Source organism: Siphateles boraxobius, unplaced genomic scaffold (assembly GCF_051911475.1).
Source record: "Siphateles boraxobius isolate OS27281-9 unplaced genomic scaffold, OSU_SipBor_1 25, whole genome shotgun sequence".
NCBI lineage: Eukaryota > Metazoa > Chordata > Actinopteri > Cypriniformes > Leuciscidae > Siphateles > Siphateles boraxobius.
In genome coordinates, this window is record NW_027508866.1 from 21051410 (window position 1) to 21078171 (window position 26762).

Consider the following 26762-nt stretch of genomic DNA (forward strand, 5'->3'; position numbering starts at 1 on the left):
ACATTACTCAACTTATACAGTGCACTGAATGAGTGGATGAATGGGTGAAGTCGGACACTAGTGCTGCAAACTCCTTCCTCTGGCGAGACACTGGATTCGCCACAATGCTCACAGTGTGCGTGGTTATTCTCTAGAAACTAGCTGTTGAGTGTACATGGCTTTACACTCGTTATTGAGGTGTAGAGCCCGACCGATATGGATTTTTGGGGGCCGATACCGATAAAAAAAGCCTGATACCGATATATCGGCCGATAGTATTTATATGTACAGAAGCAATATTATTTATGTGTATTATAGTACAGTACCAGTCAAAAGTTTGGACATACTTTCCTATTGGTGTGTACAAACTTTTGATGGGTACTGTATATAGAATACACAGTATTTAAACAGAATAAATATATAAACGTTTTGCAATGATCACTCAAATGTGGTGATCAAACACTTGTGTGACAAAGATATGTAATGGAGGCAGGGGGAATGATAGAAGGAGAATGATACATTTGAGCTGTAACCAAACTAGTTTGCATTGCATGTTATATTATATTATATTCTAAATACTGTTGCATAATCTTCACTAACGACTTTGTCTTTTAATTTAGTCACGTTATATAAAACAACTTGTATCAATAAATATATCAAAAGTGTCACTGACATTATCTTCTATTTTTAGTCTTAATTCCTCTAATCTCTACCAGTGGAGGAAGAACTCAGATCTTTTTACTAAAGTAAAATGTATAATATCATAATGAAAACGTTTGTAATTACATAATGTACAGACTTTTATACTATTTTAAATAAGTAGTAAGCAAAATGTACCTACTAAACGTGAAACTAGGCTACTCTTAATGCAAAATGGCCCTATATAAAGTGTTATAATTATATAAATTATTGGAATATTGCTTGATGTTGTAACGTAGCGTTATAGGCAGAATGAGCTTTAACACTGTGTCTACACACCGGCCGCGGCCGTTATTGCTCGCGTGAGTCGCAACAGCAGTTTACCCGAGACGCGGAAAAGCACCCGTTACAGAGCAGAATGGGCCATCCGTTTACTGTCGGAGATTTGTCGCTCGCGCCACGCATTTTTTAATCAATGTTTAATAAATAAATTGCCTGGATTTAATAAATAAGAAGTAGGCTAAATATAGCAGACAATATAATCAGGACTTCTCAGCTGCGCGCTTGCAATAGTCACAAGCTCACACAATACGTGACAGAGGCTGGCAGCAGAGAAATCAATTCAGTGAATTACACAGCGCAAATCAAAAGTAAAAGTCTACTACCCACTGGATGAAGAAGGGTTGGCTCTCAACAGAACATATAATATTCATTTTATTTTATTTTTCGTGTTCGCATTTATGAGGATAAAACGGACATGACAAGCTCCGAAAGCGGCACTAAAGTGCTTTAAAACTTTCACATAGACCTCGAACAGAAAGCACAAAGCCTTTCATTTAAGTCAATTTCGTTTTGTATTAATTATATCTTAATTTTAATCAATGTTTCATCAACCAAATGCCTGGATTTAATAAATAAGAAGTAAATATAACAGACAATAGATAATCTCGAAACGGAGGCGCCGGCGAGTGAACTGCAACTCGTCTCATAAATGAACCGAAACTCAGCGTATAGACCTGAGAAATATATCTATTGAAATGTCTACTTTTAAACAGAACATATCAAAACGAAAGACAAACTGCTCTCTGCTAATGTAATCCTTCTGAAATGTACATTTCTCTCTGGCGCGTTCAAAGATCGCGAGTCCGCATCCTCAACTTCATCTTTGCAGCCCACAATGACTGAAAACACTTGTTATTAATAGACAATTAAAATGTCTCCTTGCTATATTTGATGTATTCATATCATTGCTTTTGACAGTTCATTGTGACAGCTTTTAGGTGCTTTATTGGCAGCGCCACCCTTACATGAATCACCGCACGCCGCATTTTTTTTTTATATTCATTTATCGGCCATTATAAATGCCGATACCGATAGTTATGAAAATGCCTAATATCGGCCGATAATATCGGCTCGCCGATATATTGGTCGGGCTCTATTGAGGTGCATTATGAGATTGAATGAGCGCACTCAATGTCCTCTATGGTTTCAGACCTAAATAGCCCCCTCAAATAATGCACTATATAAAGTTATAGGGAGGCGATTCAGCGTATAGGGGCCAATGATAACATGGATGATGTAGTTCTTCCGGGATTCATTCATAGTAAATCGCAATCATGCTATATAAAGCATCATTTTATTTTAATGGTCGCTAGTTAGTTCCTCATATGTACTCAGACATGCAATTTAAGACGAAGCTTCTGTTTCAAAACCTAGTGAGCTGCCTACCTTGACAGCATTTTAAGGTAGGCAAAAAATATACATTCACTTATACATTCACGTTATGTATTTTAACGTGTTTAATCGAGTTTTTCGAGTATAGACTACAACGCTGTCAAAACAACTAAAAGCAATGTATTATTCATGCCAGGCCAGTAGGTGTTGAGGTCATTTTGTAAAATCTGTTTTCAGGTATCAGGCCCCCAAAATGCCGTTGTTGTGTAATTGAATAGCAAAAACACATAAAAAGTTTTACGTGTAAACGGTCTCTTAGACAGTATCTTTGAGGAGAAATTAATCCCATAATACATTACAGCAAGATTAGTGGTGGGAAAATCACTCAAGATGGTCAAAAATGAGAGAGAAATGTTTATTTAATTAATAGAATAAGAAGTGACTAAAAATAGTTCAGTGTAATGGAAAATGAATTGGTTGCTAGCTTAGCAACATGTTAACATCAAAGGTTTTTGGAATCAGTTGTGAGTTGAGCTTTGCTGTTGGCTTAATTTGAGTTGTTGCCTATGTAGAGCGATTCAGTTCCCTCATGAGGTTCCACTGTTAAGACCCCAATATACTTGAGCCAAAGTTCTTTTTTTGCTCTTCGTTCAGGGGTAAAAAGAAGTTTGTAAATAGCTGTGCAATGGTACACTTTTAGCAAACATCCTGACGCTGCCCTTGTTGCTGAGAACAGCATTTAGAGGAATATGTAAATATACGCTGTGCGCTTTCCTCTCAATAAAACAACAAAAATGACAAATGACAGCGGTGAGAAAAGATTTACCCTGTCTGATCGTCAGACTGAGTGAACAAAGGCAGAGCCCCAGACCCACACCTACCTATTACATCACTGTCATGGACCAATGGCATTTCGAAGATGTTTAAGCGAAGTTTTCCTGGAAAGTTCACGCTGGCAAGCTGTTTCGAACTACAGAAACAAACTCCAAAAGACCTTCCTTTTGGCCACATTTTGTTCGAAATTACGTCACATGCATTCGTTCTTCAATTTCGCTTGAAGTGTATCGGGTGCTTTAGAATGTTGTCTTAGAAGGCAGCTGCCTATGTTGGCGGTAAACAGCAGGGCAGCTCTCTAGGTTTTGGAACAGAACCATGTACTTTCATGCACCTACACACACATTGATGTGATCCGCATGTCTCATATAGCACTCTGAAGTTTCCTTCTCTCTCAACCTCCTTCTCTTTCATTTTATTCCCCCTTGTTTTCTTTCTCATCTCCCCTGACATTTGCAGAAATACTGCTAGTGATTCGGTTGGTGCTTTGATGAAGAAAAGAGAACTGCTGTGTGTGTGTGTGTGTGTGTGTGTGTGTGTGTGTGTGTGTGTGTGTGTGTGTGTGTGTGTGTGTGTGTGTGTGTGTGTGTGTGTGTGTGTGTGTGTGTGTGTGTGTGTGTGTGTGTGTGTTGTAGCACTAACTCATGCAACGCTTAACTCTTATACCAGCCTCAATAGTTCAGCTGTAGCAAACCACTGACCAAAGAGTAAATGGTTGAGCCTCTGCAGTCATTGGGGAAGGTCATGGTGCTGCACACTTCATCAAGGACATCTGTAGGCTCAGACACATCACCTATGGACTGTTTGATACATATTGTTCTTGCTTCTTTTTTTTTTACAAGAACTGGAGTACCTAATTTGTGTTGTTTGCTAATGAGGATTTGCACTAGATTTTACACATTGCACATTTTAACACACAAGCCTGAAAGACTTTCTTGACTGTTGTCATGTCATAAGCTGTCATCATATTATTGATCTCATGTGTGACTTGATTTTGATATTATTTAAAGGAGACCTATTATGCCCCCTTTTACAAGATGTAATATTAGTCTTAGTTGTCCCCAGAATGTATATGTGAAATTTCAGCTCAAAATACCCCACAGATCATTTATTATACCATGTTGTAAATGGCCATTTTTGAGTGGAAGGAAAAACAAGCTGTTTTTGTGCATGTATCTTTAAATGCAAATGAGCTGTTGCTCCCCGCTTCGTTTTCCAGAAGCAGCTCGTGCCTTGGATACTCTGCCAAAAACCAAAACATCTGTTTGGTTTTGATTATCACCTCTATCACGGCCACGCTCTTCGTCGTCATGGAAGTTTTTTATTTGCATGCATTTTAAGGCCATATTATTCTAAAATTCTGCTTATGGTTTTCCGCACACATCCGAAGCACGCACATAGAAAGCTGGATGTGAGATTGCGGGTTCCGTGAGTATTAAACCTATTTTTTTTTCACGTCTTGCGCTTAAACTGTCAAATACACACAAGGTTTAGTCAAAAACACACAAAGTTAACATACTCCGTTATGTCTGTTATCCTAAACAGCAAGTAAAGAAGCACGTGTTTGTGTTTAATAGATCTGTGTATTAAAGTGACAGCAACGCAATATACAGTGCCTACTGCTGTATGCTGTTAATATGAATCAAACAACAAAAGAAAAACAGGTAATCACTCACTGCTCTTGATTGAATTAACTTTAGATGCTTATATAAGAATACATTTCTTGAATGCTGCTGTTAAATGCTAAACATGGCAGACTGTGTTCAGCTCACTTAGGGGAGGAGCTATGCTAATAGGGCAGATTCTGTCAGCAGTCGTGGGCGGAGCCTGTTGCAATGTGACGTCACACTGGAGCACATTCCTGAACGGCTCATTTTGAGACACTGTTTCAGATTTATGTGGAAAATAACAAACTGAATGGTTGGATTTTTACTACAATAGGGTGGCTCTGTACGCACACTGCTGACCAATAAATGTGTTCAAAACCAATATAAAAGTGAATTTTGCATAATAGGTATTGTTTTGTCATGGATTTCCCAATTGGAATACAGGATGAAAAATTTCAGAGAAATGTTCATGTTATATATTTTGGACGCATTTGTGAGTTAATGAAAATGTAACTGGTTGTGTGAAATAGGGACATAATAAAGATATATATTGATTGGCATACCCCTGAATCTAATAGAATCACAGAATATTTTGTGGAAGTAACAAAAGTCGTAATGCTGGCTAAGAGAATCAATATCGTATTGTGACAAAACGTCAGATTTACCCCCCTAATGAACATCAGCAACTGCATCAAATTGCATATTTTGGCTCAGTTTGGGCTTTTCAATAAAATGTGTGATGTATCAACACAATAAAATCATGGTTCAAAGCATGTTTCTAAACCTTGTGTTTCTTTTCATTCTTTTGCATCTCATTTGTTTAACGCAAAAGCATGTTCTGTATGATTGGCACCTAAGACACCTCTTTATTAGAGAGTTCTTGGTTAGACCGCCTAGTGTCTCTCTGCTTTGTCATGAAAGCTCTAGAAATACTTTGTCTGGCGTGAGGGACACAGAGTGTGTTAGAGATAAAGCGGTGACACGACATGGAACTCAAGGTGGCCATTACTCAGCGACTCTGCGGTTGCTGGCTAATGTTAATGAAGTTATCAGCCAGCTAATGAAGCAGAAGTCCTTTAGAGACACCACGGGCTCTAAGTACGGCTCTTACACTCCAAGATCCTTTCGCCCATTCGTTTCACGCCCCTTTTATGTGTCTCTTACTTCACAATGTCCTTCATTTCTCCTTGGTATTCCTCTACCTCTGTTCATTATTCTTCTCTTGTCTGAGCTCGTGAAGATTGATTCAGTCTGACAGCACAACTCTTCCGGGTAACGTTCATGGTGAATTGATTGGCAACTCTCTGTCAGAATGTTTCTAGAGAGGTACTTTGTTAAACGGTGCGGTTTGTTGCTTAGGGTCGTACACAAGTTTGACTGATCGAATCAGTCAGGATAATGGATGTAGTGGGATGATGATTGACATATGCTCTGTGATTTGATTTGCAGGTATGATGTTGGGGGGAGGATGCGGCAAAGAGCTGGCTCACTGGATCATTCATGGGCGTCCCGAGAAAGACATGTACGGATACGATATCAGGTACGTTTAGTGTGAGCAAGTGCTCATGTGTGTTCTACTTTATGTACTGTGTTTGAGGCGGGGGTATGTGTTTGCCCGGCCAATGGGAGACCCATTGGGAGCTTCAACATTTTGAGTCATACATTACATTAATACGAACATGAATTTCGAATTTCGTTAATAATTTACCTATTGTTCAGTTAGTCAAGAACTATTCAGAACAATTGTTAGATGATTGAAAGCAATAACTCATGACTTAAACCAAACTGATGATTTGTGAATCTTTTTCACAAGAGTTTTCACTTTTCCACAAGAGTCGTTAGTTCACAATTCAGACTACATTTAACACATTTAAACAAATTAAAACTGAAGAAGAGTTATGACTTAGTGCAATTATCATATTGCAAAGGCTACGTTTCATTTACATGTGCTAATTTACATGTGAGCTGAGCTCATATGCTCTGAGTTTGGATCAATTATAACGTGGATTTGTGAACACAATTTGCGCCAACTATCTTGCCAAACTTGTAATGAGAATCACTTATAAACCAGCTGTAGTCAGCCATAGAGAAGCTTTAAGGGCGTCCACACTAGTGGAAGAATTCAGACATTCAAGAATTGTTAACCAAACTAAACATGATGAAGATGATGCTTTCTACTAAATATCAAGTTCAGTCATGAAGCTCTAGAGGACTGTAAGGAACTCAGCTTTTTGGAAATATTAATAATCAATAATATCTTGTTATTATTAATTATAAATATTTGGGTCAGTTAATTGGATTAACTTGATGTGGCTGAATTAATATTACAATCAATTAATCAGTTCTTCCAACGAACTCTTTTGATTATTATTTTATTCTAAGAAAAGGGTATCTTCCATGGCCACCGAAGAATAATTATTTCTTCGCCTGTACAGTACTTTGAGCCAGTAGCAAAAACCGTGATCGTAAAGTGACTTGTATTGCAAACAAAACAGAACCAAATACATATTATGTACAAGTTTTATTAACTAAATATAGATATTTATATGAATATAAATAAACTAAACAACATACACACATGAATACATAAATAGGTTAGTGATAGGATGAAATTGGAAACCGGAAGAGGGTCTATGAGAAGAACCATCAGAATTTCATTTTCACATTTCATTGAATTGAATACTTGCATTTGTAATGGGAACAATTCTTGAAGTTGTTGAAAATTGGAGTCTTTGATGGTTACGGCAGTGTCAAGTGGAAGTTGGTTGAGCGTTCTCTTTCTCCAGGAACGCATGACTGGTTTGGTGAAGGCCTGGGACTCTGTTGAGGCCACGCCGAGCACCCAGGAGAAGTGAGGAAGTCGGAAGGATGGGTGATTGGAGTCGTTGTTGGTTGGAGTCTTTGTTCCTAAACTCTTGAGATTGTCCTTGGTTCTTTGTGAGAGAGTCATCTCTCTCCTGCCTGAGCCCATATCTGGTTGGAATCGAGGCCTGCTGGGCCCTGGGGCCCCCGTGGAGGGGGAAGGGGGTTCCCCAGTAACACCAGAACAGTGTTCCGGCTGGATGAAAGAACTAAGAGAGGGAGGTCACATGTGGACTGTCTCTAATAAGGCCTGGAGAAGATCCTCCCCTAAGGGTTGAACTCGACCAATCAGAAAGGGGACATGTCTGAGAGGGAAAGTGGCTCTTAGTTGATTTACGGATCTTTGTCCCATAATATGATTATACCTTCATTAATGCTAAAATAGCTATAACACATCCACACTGCATTCTAGAAGAAGGTGATGTACATCAAAGTGTGAGTCATTAAATGAGGATTATTTAGGTAGGAGGCATTATACAGGTGAGGTTACATTGATCGTTAGTTGGTTGTATACCAGGATACATACCATAATATATACCTAATAGTACACGAGACAGTAAACCATTTACACTGTTTCTTTCACAGTTTTATGCATGTTCATTTATAGATCAGTTAGTCTATGATTAACGCAGCAAAGTCTGTTTTAAAGAGGGTTTCTGTTTCATAGTCTCTCTCTTGAGTATGTGGCCACATTCCTCGGAGGTCGTAAAATCTCCTTATCATGCCCTGTAACATGACACTGTTTCTTTCACTTGTGTTTGTTCATTTGGGCTGTGTGAGGAGTTTCATAAACCTTTGTATATAATGAATAAATAGTATGTGTCTGATTGGTCCATACCCTACAGGACTTAGGTTGATAGGTCTCCAAACAATCAAATCATTACCGCATGGCTCAAGCTGATTGGCCTCTGCTGTTCCTGCAGCCAATGAGATTGCTTGCTCAACATTTAAATTGTCTGGTTCACTGTTAGCTGTAGGCTAGTAGGCAGATTTACTATGTAATCCTTCACCTCCCCCAGCTCCACCTGCCTAGATCTGCTACAGGATTTATGTATGTCTATTCATGCAGCAGGAGCACCAGCAGCATATCTTACATGCTCACAGCAGTGTATCTGTTAGCAGTAACAAGTCCATACTTGCTCTGCAGGTCAGCAGCAGCGTAGCAGATCTAGTCTGCCAAGACAAATCCATTAACATTGACATTTTCATTAACATAACTAAAACTATTTCAAGAGTTGTCATGATTGAAATAAGTATCAGTAAGACCCTATAAGTCCTCATTGTACATCGTCACTACTGGTATTAATGAAAAACAGCAGAACTGATATCTTTCTAACTTATTTTTTTTAATGGTATTTTAAATATATGTTATGATAAATACTTTGCCTGTTACATATATGTGCAAAACTTCAGTCGTAAATACATTATAAATGTTAGCTAGATTGTTCATTACCTGTCTAGTGATGTAAGAGTATGCTGAAATATAATTAAATAATGATTTGTATTTTAAAAAAAACATCTATTACGTGTCTTTGTGTAGTGCGTTGGTGATTTATGTTTCATGCTTCAGAACTTCCATTAAGGGAACATAGTGAGCATCGATGCTCTCTGGTTTTCACAGTGCATTGTGGTACTTTTAAGGGAGCTAACATTTCAATGCACTGCTAGGATTTTGCGATTGAAACTGCCCTTAAAATGACTGTGTGTGTGTCTGTGCACTATATGCGTGTCTCCATTTTTAATTTCATCTCCCTTTGTCTGTATCTCAGGCGGTTCCACCATTCCTTGACCGAAAACAACCGCTGGATCCGAGAGCGAAGTCATGAGTCATACGCCAAAAACTATTCGGTAGTTTTTCCCTTCGATGAACCTTTGGCCAGCCGCAACATGAGGAAAGATCCCTTCCACCAGGTTCTGCTCTTCTCTTCCATCTCTTTATCCTCTTATCAACCACTGACTCAAGTGGCTTCTTTTACGGTCCAAAATAATCATATATAATTTCCTGTACAGGCATGTGCATTAGACAAGTGGTTCTCAACCGTACTAATGTGAAATGAATACTCCTTCTTTTTCTTTCCTCTTTGCTCTTTCTGTCTCAGTGTCCTGCTTTCACATCCGTCTTCCTGTCATTTTGAATTCCACAAGCCTGATCCGAGAACAAGTTGCGTTAATTACATCAAAACGTCATCCTTTAAGTGTAAATCATTATTTAACTTGAGAAATTTCACAACTTGGCAACTTAGCTTTCACTTAGCTAGCCAAAAGTGTTATGTGTGAATCTATTAGCCAGCGTTTTGCTGCCAGCATCTGTGGGGCTGCTCAAAAGACTTGTTGCTAAGCTACTGCTAAAAAGATGATGTTTAAGTGTTTCCAAAAATACCACTTTGTTCTGGCTAGGCTCCAGGCGTGAAGCCGCACAAGAAGGCTTCATCCTAGTGAATAATAGCCTGCTGAAATATAGATAGCTAGCAATAATAACACTCTGCGTTCATTTAGACCACTGAGCCTCTCTAAGATGACTATAAATTAGACATTTCTCTTGAATATTTCATCTCTTTCCGGCTTGGGAATCTTAATCCAGCTAAGTGCTAGCAAAGGGATGTGATACTGATAACTTGGTTAAAAAGACACCTGCCTTTCATCTAATCTCAAAAGTTAACTTTTCAACCTTCATTTATATCAATATGTAAAAATGTTGAACATTATTTTGTGTGTTAGAGGAAATGTTCACCAGAAAATGTGAGTTCTGTCATCATTTACTCACTCTCATTTCGTTACAAACCTGTATGACTTTTTTTCTGTAGAACACACAAGATGCTATTTTGAAGAATGTAAAGGCTGTTCTTTTCCATATAATGTAGGTTTTTATTGGGTTTGTAGTACATTGATATATAATCGATAATGCAATATGGCTTAATGCAATCACTAATTGTAAAGGTTGTGAAATATAAGTAAATATATGCACAATTTTGATCATGAGCTGCATATGTGAACACAGTGCCACACTTCACTCTGAAACTGGCAAACTGCCAAAATTAAATCTCAATGGTTTATCATTTGAAAATGAAGAAATTAAGTAGTATAATAATTTAACATTGTGCTATAAAACCACCTATTCATTCTAGAATGTTTAAGGATAGTTCACCCGAAATTGAAAATTCCGTCAATAATTACTCACCCTCATGTCGTTGTAAACCCGTAAGACTTTCATTCATCTTCAGAACACAAATGAAGATCTTTTTAATGAACTCCGAGAGCTTTCTGTCCCTCCAGAGCTACGCAACTACCACATTCAAGGTCCAGAACAGTAGGAAATACATTATTAAAGTAATCCATCTGACTCCAGTGGTTTAACCTCAATTTTATAAAGCGACGCGAGTGCTTTGTTTGCGCAATAAAAACATAGTAACGCATGTTCACACAACAACGTCTGCTCTTTCTCAAAACAACAAGCATGCGTTTTAGTGCCCTCATGAACTGCATTTGAGATTTATATTTTGTACATAAAGTGGTAAATTGTTTTTTGCGCAAAGCAAGCCCTCGTGCCACTTTATAACATTTAGGTTAAATGACTGCATATGGATTATATGCAAATGAGTCACATGGATTACTTTAATATTTTTACTACCTTTCTGTCAATGGACACATTGAATTTTTGGGTAAATTAACCCTATTAGTTTTTCCAAATTTAGCTATTTAAGTATTCTAAGTATTTTTTTCATGTTGAAATATACATCATAGTAAAAAAAGAAACAAAATGTATGTATATACAGGTCCTTTTAAAAAAATTAGCATATTGTGATCAAGTGCATTATTTTCCATAATTTAATGATAAAATTTAAACTATCATATATTTTATATTCATTGCACAACAACTGAAATATTTCAAGTCTTTTATTGTTTTAATACTGATGATTTTGTCATACAGCTCATGAAAACCCAAAATTCCTATATCAAAAAATTAGCATATCATGAAAAGGGTCTCTAAACGTGCTATTAACCTAATCATCTGAATCAACTAATTAACTCTAAACACCTGCAAAAGATACCTGAGGCTTTTAAAAACTCCCAGCCTGTTTCATTACTCAAAACCGCAATCATGGGTAGGACTGCCGACCTGACTGCTGTCCAGAAGGCCATCATTGACACCCTCAAGCAAGAGGGTAAGACACTGAAAGAAATTTCTGAACAAATAGGCTGTTCCCAGAGTGCTGTATCAAGGCACCTCAGTGGGAAGTCTGTGGGAAGGAAAAAGTGTGGCAAAAAACGCTGCACAACGAGAAGAGGTGACCGGACCCTGAGGAAGATTGTGGAGAAGGACCGATTCCAGACCTTGGGGGACCTGCGGAAGCAGTGGACTGAGTCTGGAGTAGAAACATCCAGAGCCACCGTGCACAGGCGTGTGCAGGAAATGGGCTACAGGTGCCGCATTCCCCAGGTCAAGCCACTTTTGAACCAGAAACAGCGGCAGAAGCGCCTGACCTGGGCTACAGAGAAGCAGCACTGGACTGTTGCTCAGTGGTCCAAAGTACTTTTTTCTCGGATGAAAGCAAATTTTGCATGTCATTCGGAAATCAAGGTGCCAGAGTCTGGAGGAAGACTGGGGAGAAGGAAATGCCAAAGTGCCTGAAGCCAGTGTCAAGTACCCACAGTCAGTGATGGTCTGGGGTGCCATGTCAGCTGCTGGTGTTTGTCCACTGTGTTTTATCAAGGGCAGGGTCAATGCTGCTAGCTATCAGGAGATTTTGGAGCACTTCATGCTTCCATCTGCTGAAAAGCTTTATGGAGATGAAGATTTCATTTTTCAGCACGACCTGGCACCTGCTCACAGTGCCAAAACCACTGATAAATGGTTTACTGACCATGGTATTACTGTGCTCAATTGGCCTCCAACTCTCCTGACCTGAACCCCATAGAGAATCTGTGGGATATTGTGAAGAGAAAGTTGAGAGACGCAAGACCCAACACTCTGGATGAGCTTAAGGCCGCTATCGAAGCATCCTGGGCCTCCATAACACCTCAGCAGTGCCACAAGCTGATTGCCTCCATGCCACGCCGCATTGAAGCAGTCATTTCTGCAAAAGGATTCCCGACCAAGTATTGACTATTGGGTGCATAACTGAACATAATTATTTGAAGGTTGACTTTTTTTGTATTAAAAACACTTATTTTATTGGTCTGATGAAATATGCTAATTTATTTTGAGAATTTTGGGTTTTTCATGAGCTGTATGCCAAAATCATCAGTATTAAAACAATAAAAGACCTGAAATATTTCAGTTGGTGTGCAATGAATCTAAAATATATGAAAGTTTAATTTTTATCATTACATTATTGAAAATAATGAACTTTATCACAATATGCAAATTTTTTGAGAAGGACCTGTACATATACATAGTACTGGTCAAAAGTTTGGAAAATTACTATTTTTAATGCTTTTGAAAGAAGTGTTCATCAAGTCTGCATTTATCTGATCGAAAAAAACAGAAAAAAAGTAATATTGTGAAATATTACAATATAAAATAATGATTTTCTATTTTAATATACTTAATAATGTAATTTATTTATGTGATCAAAAATGAATTTTCAGCATCATTACTCCAGTCTTCAGTGTCAGCCTTCAGAAATCATTCTAATATGATGATTTATTAGCAATGCTGGAAACAGTTGTGCGGCTTAATATTTTTTTTGGAACCTGTGATATTTTTTTTAGGATTCATTGATAGAAATCTTTTCTAACAATATAAATCTTTTCTATCACCTTCTTTTTTATCAAGTTAACACCTCTTTGCTGAATAAAAGTATTAATGTCGTTCAACAAAAAGAAAGACAAAAATTACTGACCCCAAACGGTGAGAGGTAGAGTATATTGTGACAAAAGAAGTATCACAGTTTATAAAAAAAAATATTAAGCAGCACAACTGTTTCCAACACTGATAATAAATCAACATATCAGAATGATTTCTGAAGAATCATGTGACACTGAAGACTGGAGTAATGGTTCTAAAAAAATCTGATTTGCATCACAGAAATAAATGATATTTTAAAGTGTATATATAGAAAACAATTATTTTAAGTTATAATAATATTTCACAATATTACATTTTTTTCTGTATTTTTGATCAAACAAATGCATGGTTGATGAGCATAAGAGACTTCTTTCAAAAACATTAAAAATAGTAATGTTTCCAAGCTTTTGACCGGTATCTCAGTCTTTCCCAATATCGTACATCCCTAGTTTTAATCCATTTGTGAAAAGGAGACTTGACATGTCTTTTTAAAGTCTTTTAAAAATGACTTTTATGGTGATTTGGACCTTTTTGACCAACATAAGTTTGAATAAATGATTTTTGGATGAACCATCCCTTAAATTCACAAGCTTTCTATCACTGACACCACATGATTGTAAATGCTCAAGAAATCAATTTTGCAAACCTTGACTGCATGCAGATGCTTGTCATGATTGTTATTACCACTAGAAACCTCTGCTTTCCATTTCTTCTAAATTTCGATCAACACCTATTTTACCATATACTTCTTTAAATTCCTCTGTTAAGTAACAGCATGGCCGAGCATGTATACTGGTGGCTCATTGGCATGGGAACAGTGGCTGAATTAATTAATTCGAACAGTATTTTTAGCCAGGGCCCGTTAAAGAACACTAGCATTATCATTATCAAAAAACAATAAATAATAGCGTTTCATGCTGGATAAGACAAGCTGCTGTGCGTGACTCATAAGCTTGGAAAGCTTGTCAGCTCATACTTTACTCCAGGAGAATAATGTATGGACTTCAAAAACCCTGGAGAAAGAAGGCAAATTGCCTAGCAACCAGTGTTTCTCTGGCCTGGGAGATGGAAAGTGTGAATCTGGTGCTGTGTGGGGGGCCGGGAGGAGGGTGGACCAATTCCTTCTTTTTGTTTTAGATCTCAAGAATAGCTGGAGAAATCGTGATAGGCTTTTTCGAGCGGTGGAAAACAAAAGCATGAGGGAGGGATGCCACATCTAACTCTTTATTCTGCCTAAACTGACATTTCTGCTCAAAATCTGTGTTGATTAGGGGTGTTTGATGAGACATGCATCACTATTACTATTAACTACATGGTTAGGGACCCCAAACCTATGCATAACTTATCCTGCTCTATTTGTGCTACAGATATGAATGATACCCCAAATTGTGACTAGTTGAGTAGTGTTTTAAGCAATTAAACCAATTTGACTTGGATCACAAAACAGTTAGTTAAAGCTGCAGTCCGTAACTTTTTTGGGTTAAAAATTATTCAAAATAAATGTTTGAGCAAGTATATAACCAGCCAGTGTTCAAAACTATCCGCTTGCATTAGCTCGATTCAAACGGTAAGCTTGTAATAATGATTTTAATTCCAGTGGTACTGGTGGATTTACGCGGGAAATTCGAGCATGTCTTTGCGTCATTACGTCACATCTGTACACATATGTCTCGGCTAGTAGGCTATATTGCGTGTAGGGATGTTGGAGGTGGAGATTTATAGCCTTTTCTCACAGCACTTGATATAATTAAACTTATCAATTTGATGGCGGATCCAGAAAGGTTAAAACGAAAATCACCAGTGACAACTGGAGATTCACCCGTGGTAAAATGCAAAAGACTTCGGAGTGGCTACAGAAAAAAAGAGCAACTGCAACCGCGCCCATGCGAAAACAAGGATAATATCGGAAGGGCATTAAATGTAGTCATGCAATTCTGATGTTGTTAACATTAACAATTTGAGAACAAAGTATAATTTGCACGGTTTGACGTGACATAAGCGATTGTTAGATTTAATCAGCGCGATTTACTGCAATGCTTTTTTCTCCTTAATTGGTCAGAACAAAAGTGGATATTACTTGTTCAGATGAAATTTTCCGGTGAAAATTCTTATGTTGGTCATACTTCCAAAAAGTAGAATCTGTGATTGTGAATGCCAGTATCGACACCGGCGTGGTGACTGCCAGCCGCACATTCTCCTCAAAACATTGGATTCATCCGCGCTGTGCCGTGCCGTGCCGAGGCACAACCCACGAAAAGTTGATAATTCCGCGAATAACTGCAATTGCAGAATTCGAACAGAGATGGCGACAAAGAGGCAAAACTACGGACTTTAATAAAGATAATAATAATAATAATGTAAGTTTGCAGATTTTTAAACTTGTTTTGTATTGTCACAGTGTCTATAGTGTCTGTAATTGAAAAATGATTACCCTTTCTTGGTGCTAGGACGGAGAAATTCACGTTTACTTGTCATTCGTGTTTTGCTTCATCCGAGTTTTGAGAGCTCCAGGGCTTTCATGAGAACTACAGATGTACCTCCGTTGTTTTGTATTCCCTCCCACGGAGAGTCGGATCGACAAAGGGTTATTAACAATACAGTGTTGTAAGAGTAGGTTTATCACTGAAAATTGCATCGTACTTTTCTCTACTTTTAAACAGCGTTATGGTAAACATACTATGGTAGCAGCTTTCTTACTTGTACGCAATGGCATTTTGCTTTGGGAAGTTGGGTGGAACTGACAGAACAACGGTTTACTCACAATTGTTTCCCCTCCTTTTGGGCCAAAACACTGTGTTCGTTGTCATCCAGTTTGAAATGTTGACTACAAAAACACAGGGGTTTTTAATTTTTTCCGTCGCGGTGTTCTCTCCATATTTACGATTCTTTGCTGTCTTTAGCCACTGCCTACAACATGCTGGATCCTTCACTGGAAACCAAAATATTTTATGTTTGATGGTTGTGTTATTTAACAGGTGCTACAGGAACAGGGCTGTGTGTTTCAAGAGAGACACGGCTGGGAGAGGCCTGGATGGTTCAACCAAGATGGACCTGCTCAAGTGAGTTTTCAGCACATATACACACACACACACACACACACACACAAAGATAGACACACATACACGCACACACACACTCACGCACGCACATACTCGCACACATACACACTCACACGCACACACACTCACACTCACACGCACGCCCACACAGACTCACACAGACATATGCACCATTACCTCAGTATAGGACAGAAATCGTGTGTTGACGGTTGATTGATTTGTCTACTAAATTGGTGTTTGCAATGGTCTTTCCTCAGGTTCTAGATTATGATTACTACGGAGCCTATGACGTCCCCAAGAACGAAGTGAACAAATACAGCCAGATACTTGGCAAAGAGTACACTTTTGACTTCCCTCCACATCATGATGTGGTGAGCAACATCTGTAGATGTTTGTGAGAGTGTTTGTTTCCAGTTCCAGTATATGTTTAATCTTTTTTATATATATAATTTTTCTTTTTCTTTTTCTTTTTTTGTTTGGTCCCAGATTCGGGATGAGTGTCTGACCTGTAGGAATGCTGTAGCTGTGTTTGATATGTCTTACTTTGGTAAGTTTTACTTGACTGGGCCGGATGCAAAGAAGGCTGCTGATTGGCTGTTTACAGCTGATGTCAACAAAGCTCCAGGTGAGAATCTCTGTGATCTCTGTCTGCCAATTCAGTCTCCCATCCATCCACACTGAGCGTATCTATTTTCACTCTTTTTTTCTATTCTTCACATATAATATCTAGTCGTTAACATTGTTCTTTCTGACCACATACTTTCGGTGGTAAACCTTTCTGAAGTGTTATTATTTTGACTGATTGTGTGTTTCAGGCTCCACAGTCTACACCTGCATGTTAAACAAGAGGGGCGGAGTTGAGTCTGACCTCACTGTTAGTCGTTTGGAGCCAAGCCCCGCCCACCTCCCACTGACACCCCAATCTAATGGTACAACACACATGATTCATTCTGTTCAGGGTCACAGAACTGATGTGTAAGGCATTGAAACAGGACGTTGCGAGCATCTCATCAGCATGTTAGGAGGAAGTCATGAGTTTAAATTCACATCGTGGGGGTGTGTGTGTCTGTGTGTGTGTGTGTGTCCTGAAGGTGATGCATACTACCTGGCCATTGGAGGTGGTGTGGCGCAGCACAACTGGAGCCACATCCAGTCAGCGCTGCAGGATCAGGGTTTCTGCTGCACACTAATAGACCACACTGAGGACATGGGCATGCTCAGCATACAGGGACCCAAGAGGTTGGCACAAGCACACACACACATACACACTTATACAATGACTGTTCAAAATCTGAGTTGTTGAATTGAGTATACTGTATTTTCCTTCTTTTGGCCAAATTCTAAAGGGCTGTTTTAAACCAAGAACAATAGCTATAACTATATTAGCATCCATACCCAAACACATGATAATGTTCTTTTTTTTATTAGTGCACACTGCTGTTTTGTCATCTGCCGCTTTAAATGCTCGAGCTCTCTAAAGTCACATGGATTTTGATTGGCTGTCAAATGTTTTTTTCATTCGTCAGCTGGAAAAAAATCGTTCTAAAAATGATTCCAACGTTATCGTTCCTGTCTAGCGTTATCATTATACAGTAGTTGTGGTGTGGATTTCGCTTGTCTCGTAGAATTAAAACAATTATTAAAACTTGATAGTTATCGTCCTTTGTGTGAATGCCCATTAAGCCCTGATCATGGAGAATGTAATCCCAGAATGCTTTGCAAGAAGTTCAGGGAGAAAATGTATCCAAGATGGTGGTCAATGTGGGATAAATGTTGATTATGAATATTTGATCAATATTGGAAAGTACTGATTAAAAACTTAAAATAGACTATTTTACTTTGTTACTGTATGCTACTGAAGTGGTGGGCGATATGAACAAAATCTTATTTCAAGATTAGAGAGTTTTTTTTCCACTATAACAATATATATCACGATAAAGTTATTTTAGCTATTTTAATAAGAACAAAAGCAAATAATAATATGACAATATACAATAGAATAAAGAAATTAAATAATCTTTCTGATATACAGGTATATTTAACATTTAACAGAAATGCTTCAGTAATTGAATAATAAAATGAGAAAGAAATGTATAACCCAACTGTTTACTTTTATGTTTACCCTTCGTTTAGTGGTCACACTTGGCTCCTTCGCGGTCAAAAGTGTACAAAGCCTTGAAATGTAACTCCCGCCCCCCTCCAACAGTAAATTAATGTAATATATTTTTGTTCAATAATATTTTTGATTATTATTTAGAATTTTGAGGGGATTTTATGATACTATGCAATATTTATTAAAAAAAATTATTAGCTATTTTTCCCCATTGAAAAAAAAAAGTCTAATATATGTATTTTTTTAAATAAAAACTTGTGTAATGCCATTGTGTAACCACTAGATGCCTATATAGTTCTATGTAAAGTGTCTTATAAATTCTCTAGTGGTTTTTAGACGTATATAAATACATAATTTTATTAAGTTGTGGATTTGGATTTTTACTTATTCGACTTATACTGACTTTACTTATTACTCAAAGACTGCTTTTTGTCACGGTTTAGATTTTTTGTTTTTTGTTTAGATTTTTTTTTCAAGGGTTAGATTTATTTTTTCAAATGTTGATTTGAAGTCGGTTTTTGCATTCGTTTTACTACAGTCAAACCTGAACACAGAGGAGGGTATTTTGTTACACATAACATCAAAATTCAATAAAAAATTAATCGTCTCTACGTTTGTGGCTGAATTATTGATTTTATTTCACACATTTGAAAAAACTTGCTCTGTGTTATAGTCACGCTATTTCACACACACACACACACACACACATATATATATATATATATATGTATGTGTGTGTGTGAAATAGCGTGACTATGACAATGACTATACAATGGCTGATTTTTAGTTTGTACCACTAAAAGATTCTGTAAGTTTTCGTATTTTTTCACATTTCCCACTAATTTCCTATCTTGGTTATTTTTAACTGTGAAGGAGCCAAGTGTGACTTCCCCCAACCATAATTCATAAGTCAAATATTATACAACAGTCAGTCATTCAATATAAAGTGTGTCTCAGAGGTGTAATAAGTTAAGATGAAGAGATACAGGAAAGAATAATTAATATGTTCTCAGGGGGTTTGCTTAAACTGCATAAATTAAATTACATTTAAATGAACAGTATAACTGTCACATATTATTGATGTGACCTAAAATAATTAAGCCATGATTTAGGTCAAATTAATTGTGGTGAAATGTTCTTTCTTTGTTGGATTTCATTTGTTTGTTTTGTCTGTTCAAATTGTACTTTTTTAAACATAATTTTTAACCCAAGTCAAGTCCACTTAAATGAATCGAATTTTTCTTTGGATCACAAATATGTTTGTAATTTATTCATAATTTTTCTATTTTTCCACCCTCCCTATGACCATGTGGGACATTTTTGTTTAATTGTCCTTTTAATGCATATTTTACATTGGAAATCGACAGCAAACAAGGGGTCAAGATTTGGCTAGTTAGCGTTGGAAGTTAAGCCCTGCTGGTAGATGCTGTAACCACACCATTCTTCTGGGCAAAAAAACAAACCAAAAACACTTTCTGCATTGATGGTCATTCAAAAGTAGCTGTGTATATTCTGATGAAATGCATAACTGTTTTCCAGTGCCTGATCCTCTTAAAAGCATGAGATGGACTTTTATTTTGTCTTTTATGTAGACAGTCGCTCAGAACGAGTGGATTTTTGCTGCTTCGTATCGTAAAGGATCTTTTTTGACTCCGAGTTCTGAAAGAAGTTCTGGAACGGTTCTGTTTCAAAAGATCAAGGGAAATGAGATGTTTCATTATGTGAGCCCTTTAAAGCACTTCTGCTTTGCTCATCAAAAGAGTGTGCCCTTCGCCTGTGTCCTTCAGTCCTTTTCCTCGTGTCCAGATGAAAGCTAGATGAAAGAGTTAGCAGCTTTGTGAAATCTCCCTCTTCATCCTCCTTTCCTTCACTGTTCTACTCATGGCTTAGGAGAGGGCAGTGGTTCTGTCACATCTAATGAGAACAGCAGTGTTTCTAATGAACAGGAGCTGCTCTCAGTCCCGTTGTGAACTCCATGGGTTCTCAGTCTGCTCCCTTGTTCATCTTTCCATTGCACCGAAATATTCGCGCACTAGAGATTTTCACACAGGGTGCCATAAAATCCTCTGTGAATCAACTGCTGACTTCGTTCACTTACTGAAAATGTTATGTCATCTTAGAGGAATATTCTGGGTTTAATGCAAGTTAAGCTCTTTGGCACCATTTGTGCCATAATAAAAATCATTTTAAAAAAGAAGCAATAAAAATCAAGTTTATGGTGAGGCATTTTCAGTGAGAAAGTAAAGCAGTAGAATTTTGAAGCTTCTAATTGTATGAAATAACTTATATTTTATTAATACATTTTAAAATAACTGTTTTCTTTTTTTAATGTATGCTAAAATGTAATTTATTCCAGTGATCAAAGCTGAATTTTCAGCATCATTACTCCAGTCTTCAGTGTCACATGATCCTTAACAACTCATTCTAATATGATGATTTGATGGTTAATTACTTTAAATTATTATTGGTACTCACTATAATGGTTCTTATTATTATCAATGTGGAAAACAGTTTATGGTAACCTTGATATATTTTTTTCAGGATAGTTTGATGAATAGAAAGTTCAAAAGAACAGTGTTTATTTGGAGGTCTTCACTTGCTGTCCTTGCTGAATAAAAGTTTTCTTTTTTTTAACCCCCAAATTTTGAGTGGTTTCCAGTGTAATCCATTTTATTTATGGTCACTTCCATTGTAAATGCCTCACTGGATCCAGATATTTTTTTGATAAGAAAGGGTCCAAATAATTTTTGTGGTAATCAACATTATGCCACAAGTGCTGTTGATCGAACTCAAAAAAGTTTTTTCTTTTTTAATTTACATTTTGTTCATCAAGTCACGTGGTAGTGGTTGAATATACAGATTCATGTCATAGGGAACCAGTAAGTGGAATGAGACACGACCCATGTGCAGATACAGCTGAGGAAACGTCTCTGAGTAATGATGTTCTAGTGTGATTTTATAGCTAGCCTTGTCCTCATGAGAGACCTTCTCAATATTTTTGCTGTGTTGAAAACTACCTCCCTCAAAATGTGTTTTATCCAAATATAACTGGTTCCAGGAACAACAAAGGATGTTGATTCAAGGAACTTGTTAGTGTAAATCTCGTTGTTTGTGAATATCTAGACATTTGGGGGTGACGGTAAAGATGTTCTGAGCCACATACTGTCTGAAAGGCTGTTGTGTGCATATTGAAATTAACCTTGTGTCATATGGAAACCTGTCAGGACGGGAGTGAGATTTATGCAGTGTTAGCAGAGCAAGCGACAGTGTGCTTATATTGAAGTGTGTCATCTAGAGACATGCTTCCAAACCCCTGTGAGCTTGACCGAAGGGTGATGATTTTCAATGAAGTCTGGAGATGGAATCAGCAGATGCATGTTATAATAGGACATTTTTAGCCAAAGCAAGCAGATTGTGTTCTTTTATACAAAGAACATTTTAATGAACATGAAAATTAGAATTCATGACATTTATTCGGCCTTATGTCTGTCATTCTGGACTGTCTTCTCTGGGACACAAAAGCGGTTATTTATAACAGAATGTCCAAGCTGTTAAACCGTGAAAGTGAATGGTGCCCAAGTTTTTTTAAGACAACTTTAATTTTAGTCTGTTCCTCACATAAAACTATTGTCTGTCCTAAGAACACTTGGAATATAGTGCACAAGCCACATGGATTACTTTTATTTTTGGAGCTTGACAGCCTCTGTTTTATTGCACACCTACTTTTATTGTATGGAAGAGAGCAGCCTGAAAATTTAACAAAATTTATCTTTTTGTTCCAAAAAAGAAAGAAAGTCATATATAAATTCAATTATGTATCATTTGTAATGTTTTTTTTTTAAAGAAGTCTCCCCAAGACTGAGTTATTTGATCAAAAATACAATAAAAACAGTAATGTTGTGAAATGTTATATTATTTATTAAAATAACTATTTTCTATTTGAATATATTAAATGTAATTTATTCCTTTGATCAAAGCTGAATTTTCGGAATCATTACTCGAGTCTTCAGTGTCACATGATCCTTTAGAAATCAGTCTGATGTTATGATTTGATGCTCAAGATACATTTATTATTATCAATGCTAAAAAAAAAATTCTCATGATTCTTTGATGAATGTAAAGTTCAAAAGAACAGCATTTATTTGAAATAGAAATATGTATTTGAATATATAATGTGTGTAAACATACATACTATTCTCAAGTATGTAGACTAGAATATATTTAAAACTGTTATATTCTCTAGTTAAATGTTGATTTCTTCATGTAACATTTCACTCAAATATAGAGTTGTACAATTTATGCACGTCAAGATTCTCCGAGCGTTTTGGCTGAGTGCCTCGCTTCATTTCTCATCGTTTGTGCTCTGTGGTGAAAAGTGATTTCATTAAGACTATATCTGATCCTTGCTTAACTGACACTGCTAAAGAGGCAGAGCGCCTAATTAGATTCTCTCACTCACACACACACACACACACACACACACACACACACACACACACACACACACACACACACACACACACACACACACACACACACACACACACACACACACACACACACACTGTATAATTAGAGTGGTTGTTGGCCTTTGTGCTTCAGTGAACAGAGTGATGTTTGAGTGGGTGGAGGGAAGGAGACTTTCCTTAAACACACAAACACACACACACACACGATGCAGTCCTTCGAATACATGGCAATCCACCTTCATCCTCCACAGATATCATTTTCTTCTTTTTGGCTGTTGCTGGAATAGAACTGTACTGTGAGATACATGTAGCATGAAGCCAAACACACACTCTTGCACTTGAGCAAACATCCGTCAGGCCTCCTTCTGCTTTTGTTAACACACATGCTAATGCAAAACAGGCCAAGCTGTTCCTGTCACCCCAAATGATGCAGCGAGAACAAGTCCATCGCACCCACACACACACACACACACACACACACACACACACACTCTCTCTCTCTCGCAGGAAAAGAGCAGGTCAGACGAGGGCCGCGGGTTGGAAATAGAAAGAAACACTGATGGAGAGAGTAAACGGGAGAGAGACTGATGGCTGACCTGATGAAATGGAGACAGTATAATGTTGACACATAGGGACATTTTCATGCGCTCCATAAAGAATATATAAAAAAATAACCACGACTCTTATGTTAATTTGCTGCGTTTCATATACACTTTAGTATTCAACACTTTTCAACTTTTTTGCCTTTTGTGTAAGGTTTTCTTTTCTCTACAGTAAATGCCATCTGTTTTTTTATTTTATATATATATATATATATATATATATATATATATATATATATATATATATATATATATATAATGCAATGACATTTAATACGTTTTAAGTCTGGCTTAAGTGCCACTTTATTTATTCTGTATTCAATGTATTTATTTCACTAATTAAACAGTTTTTTTTAATAATGTAAAAAATTACTTTAAAATATTATTTTATATTAAATTAAAGTTCTATTATTTTAAACCTAACAAGCCTCTGGTGAAATGTTTTGCTTAAAAAAAAGTGTACTTTTCTTACAAGTAAATGGCCATATAATTATATATTTTATATATATTTATAATATATATTACTATATATGGGGGGGCGCTGTGTTTATTCTACTTTCATTCATAACATTTCGAGTGTATATGATATTAATTCATTTTAAAATTAAATTAAATGTTATTAACATTTTTTTAATTAAAACTATTCAATAATTATGAAAGTGAGAAAGAGTGGTAGAATGTAAGTTATCACGAAAATGTCTTTCATGATGACCTTTCCTCTGGTTCATTTCAATAACTTTTTAAAACTCGTGTAAAGTTGATACTGATTTATGAAGTATTGATTTTGTTGGTACGGTTGTATGACTGTGACGGCAGAGTAAAGCGTTTGATTTGTGTGTTGACAGCCGTGAGCTCCTGCAGGAAGTGTTGGACTCCGACCTCAGTAATGACGCTTTTCCCTTCTCCACACACAAGATAGTGAACGCTGCTGGACACAAGGTAACGCTCCCTCTTTCTACCTGTCCTCCATCTTTGTGCAGTTCCAGCTCAGTCACACACATTTGCTCATGCTCTAATTAGTGGTTCTTGCACATTCATTTAATTAATTAGTAATGGAAAAAATAACGTGTTATAATGATTTAATGCATTTACCGTACATGCCCCACCTCAGACCCACAGTCCTCTTATATATCACACAACTCACTGCGTAGTCTCTCACACTCATGTCGTTTCAAACCTGTATGACTTCCTTTCTATTGCGGAACATAAAAGAAGACATTTTGAAGAACGTTGGTAACCAAACTGTTTTCGTTACCTTTAACTTTTATTGTATGAACGAAAAAATACTGAGACATTTCTCTATTATCTTCTTTTATTGTCCACAGAAGAAAGTAAGTCAAACAGGTTTGAAACGACATGAGGGTGAGTAAATGATAACAGAATTAACATTTTTAGGTGAACTATCCCTTTAATATCCATTTAAGACCCATTCATCTCATGCCATATTTATGCAATTCTAATCGCAGTATAAATGTTTTTTTTTGTTAGTGACTTAAAATAATGACTTAAAATTATTTTTGGTGGGTAATTGCTCAGCCAAAATTGATGTGTAGTTAATTTGCAATTAATTAATCGGCACATCATGTAATTAATTATATTAAAAACTCTAATCGCCTGACAGCCCTAATATGGTCTACTTCCACTCTTGTGATTCTAATATAGACACACAACTCCATTGGCTGATGTCATGCACTTTTATCTCTGCTCACCTCACCTCACCCAATCACACTCTTTCTCCCACTCACCTCAGAACATGGTCATACATAACAATACAGTAGCCAAATAGTTTATAGTTTATGTAGTTTATAGAATCAAGCACCATTATAGATTTATTTATGCATACATTAGACGTTACATTAGATTTATATCCTTTATAACCAAAGGCTTACAGCAGGGGCCCCGACTCAAATAACCTAGGGGCCCCTGGCCAGGTGCTGTCCTCCATCAGCGGCCCGTTGAACAAAACACAAGAGCTTTTACAACCATGAGTACAACCTTCAGTGAACATAAAATCAAACAAGAATCATTTGTTCATTTAAAAGATTTGTTCAAAAATATGATTATGCATTTTTACTTATTTTATAATCGCAGATAAATATACGATTTTTCATAATTTTTGTTTTGTAATAGTAAGTGGTAAATGTAATATTTGCTAATTAATTGATTGTTTTCTATTATCAAATTGAATCTTGAATAAATATGTTGATTTTTTTTTAAATTCATTTAGAATATTTTTTTTCTAAATTTGTCAAAAGATTATTGCATCTCCAAGATATCATTAAAATGTTCAGTTGTGCTCCTGAATATTTTTTATGATTGATGAATAGAAAGTTCAAAAGAACAGCATTTATTAGAAATATTTAAATCACTTTTGATCAATTTAATGTTTCCTTGCTGAATAAAAGTATTGATTAAAAAATATCATATAATTGACCCCGAATGCAGTTTTTGTGACATTTAGAGGTGGGCAAATCATAAATCAGATAAATCAGAAAAATTCCAACTACTGATCGTTTCAAACTAAACTCTCTCAAATATATGATGCCATGAACATTGCATATAGCAAATCCATTGGCTAGTTCTTCCTGGAAGGGCTGCTGGGAAAAATACCAACTGTGTTCCTGCCGAACTGATAAAAACCTGTGCAGTTTCACATAAATTGCATAAAGCCAGCCAATCAGATTGTGACCACCAATTTCTAGCCAGCTTTTGGCTGAATATGCATGAGGCGGTCCGTGAACAGTCTGCATATGGGTTGTCTAAGGCTAAAACTAGTGGATTGTGGGTAACAGTGTACCAATCTAACAGTGTCTTGAATTCGACTCCAGAAATGCTTCACTGTATCTCCCTGCAGGTTACAGTTGTGAACGCAGTGCTTGTTTCTGGCTGATAATGGTGTCCTTCACATGATCTCAGCTCTTCCAGCCCCTCAGGCCTGGCACAATGAACCGCTTTCTCCGATCACTGCAAACACACTCGGGTGCGTCTGTTACTGCTGCAGGTTCTGGAGAGCGGCCAGCCTATTATCTAAGTGACTGTTTAGCGCTGTTGGTACTGTATCCTGATCCCTGGTTGGGTGTTAATGTGTGTTCTGTATTCAGCTCAGTTTAATGAACAGTTGAGCTTTCTGTCGAGG

General features: G+C 37.0%; 1 protein-coding gene across 4 annotated transcripts in view; it reads left to right on the top strand.

The window, feature by feature from the left end:
• The window catches only part of sardh (sarcosine dehydrogenase), a 60879-nt gene that overhangs the window by 22933 nt on the left and 11184 nt on the right, over positions 1 to 26762 (top strand). For all 4 annotated transcript variants that reach the window (XM_077243120.1, XM_077243119.1, XM_077243118.1 and 1 more), the window contains exons 10-17: positions 6183 to 6273; positions 9365 to 9506; positions 16359 to 16442; positions 16700 to 16813; positions 16929 to 17067; positions 17258 to 17371; positions 17534 to 17681; positions 24472 to 24565. In XM_077243120.1, coding sequence (XP_077099235.1) covers positions 6183 to 6273; positions 9365 to 9506; positions 16359 to 16442; positions 16700 to 16813; positions 16929 to 17067; positions 17258 to 17371; positions 17534 to 17681; positions 24472 to 24565 — 926 coding nt within the window. The remainder of the gene's footprint in view (positions 1 to 6182; positions 6274 to 9364; positions 9507 to 16358; positions 16443 to 16699; positions 16814 to 16928; positions 17068 to 17257; positions 17372 to 17533; positions 17682 to 24471; positions 24566 to 26762) is intronic.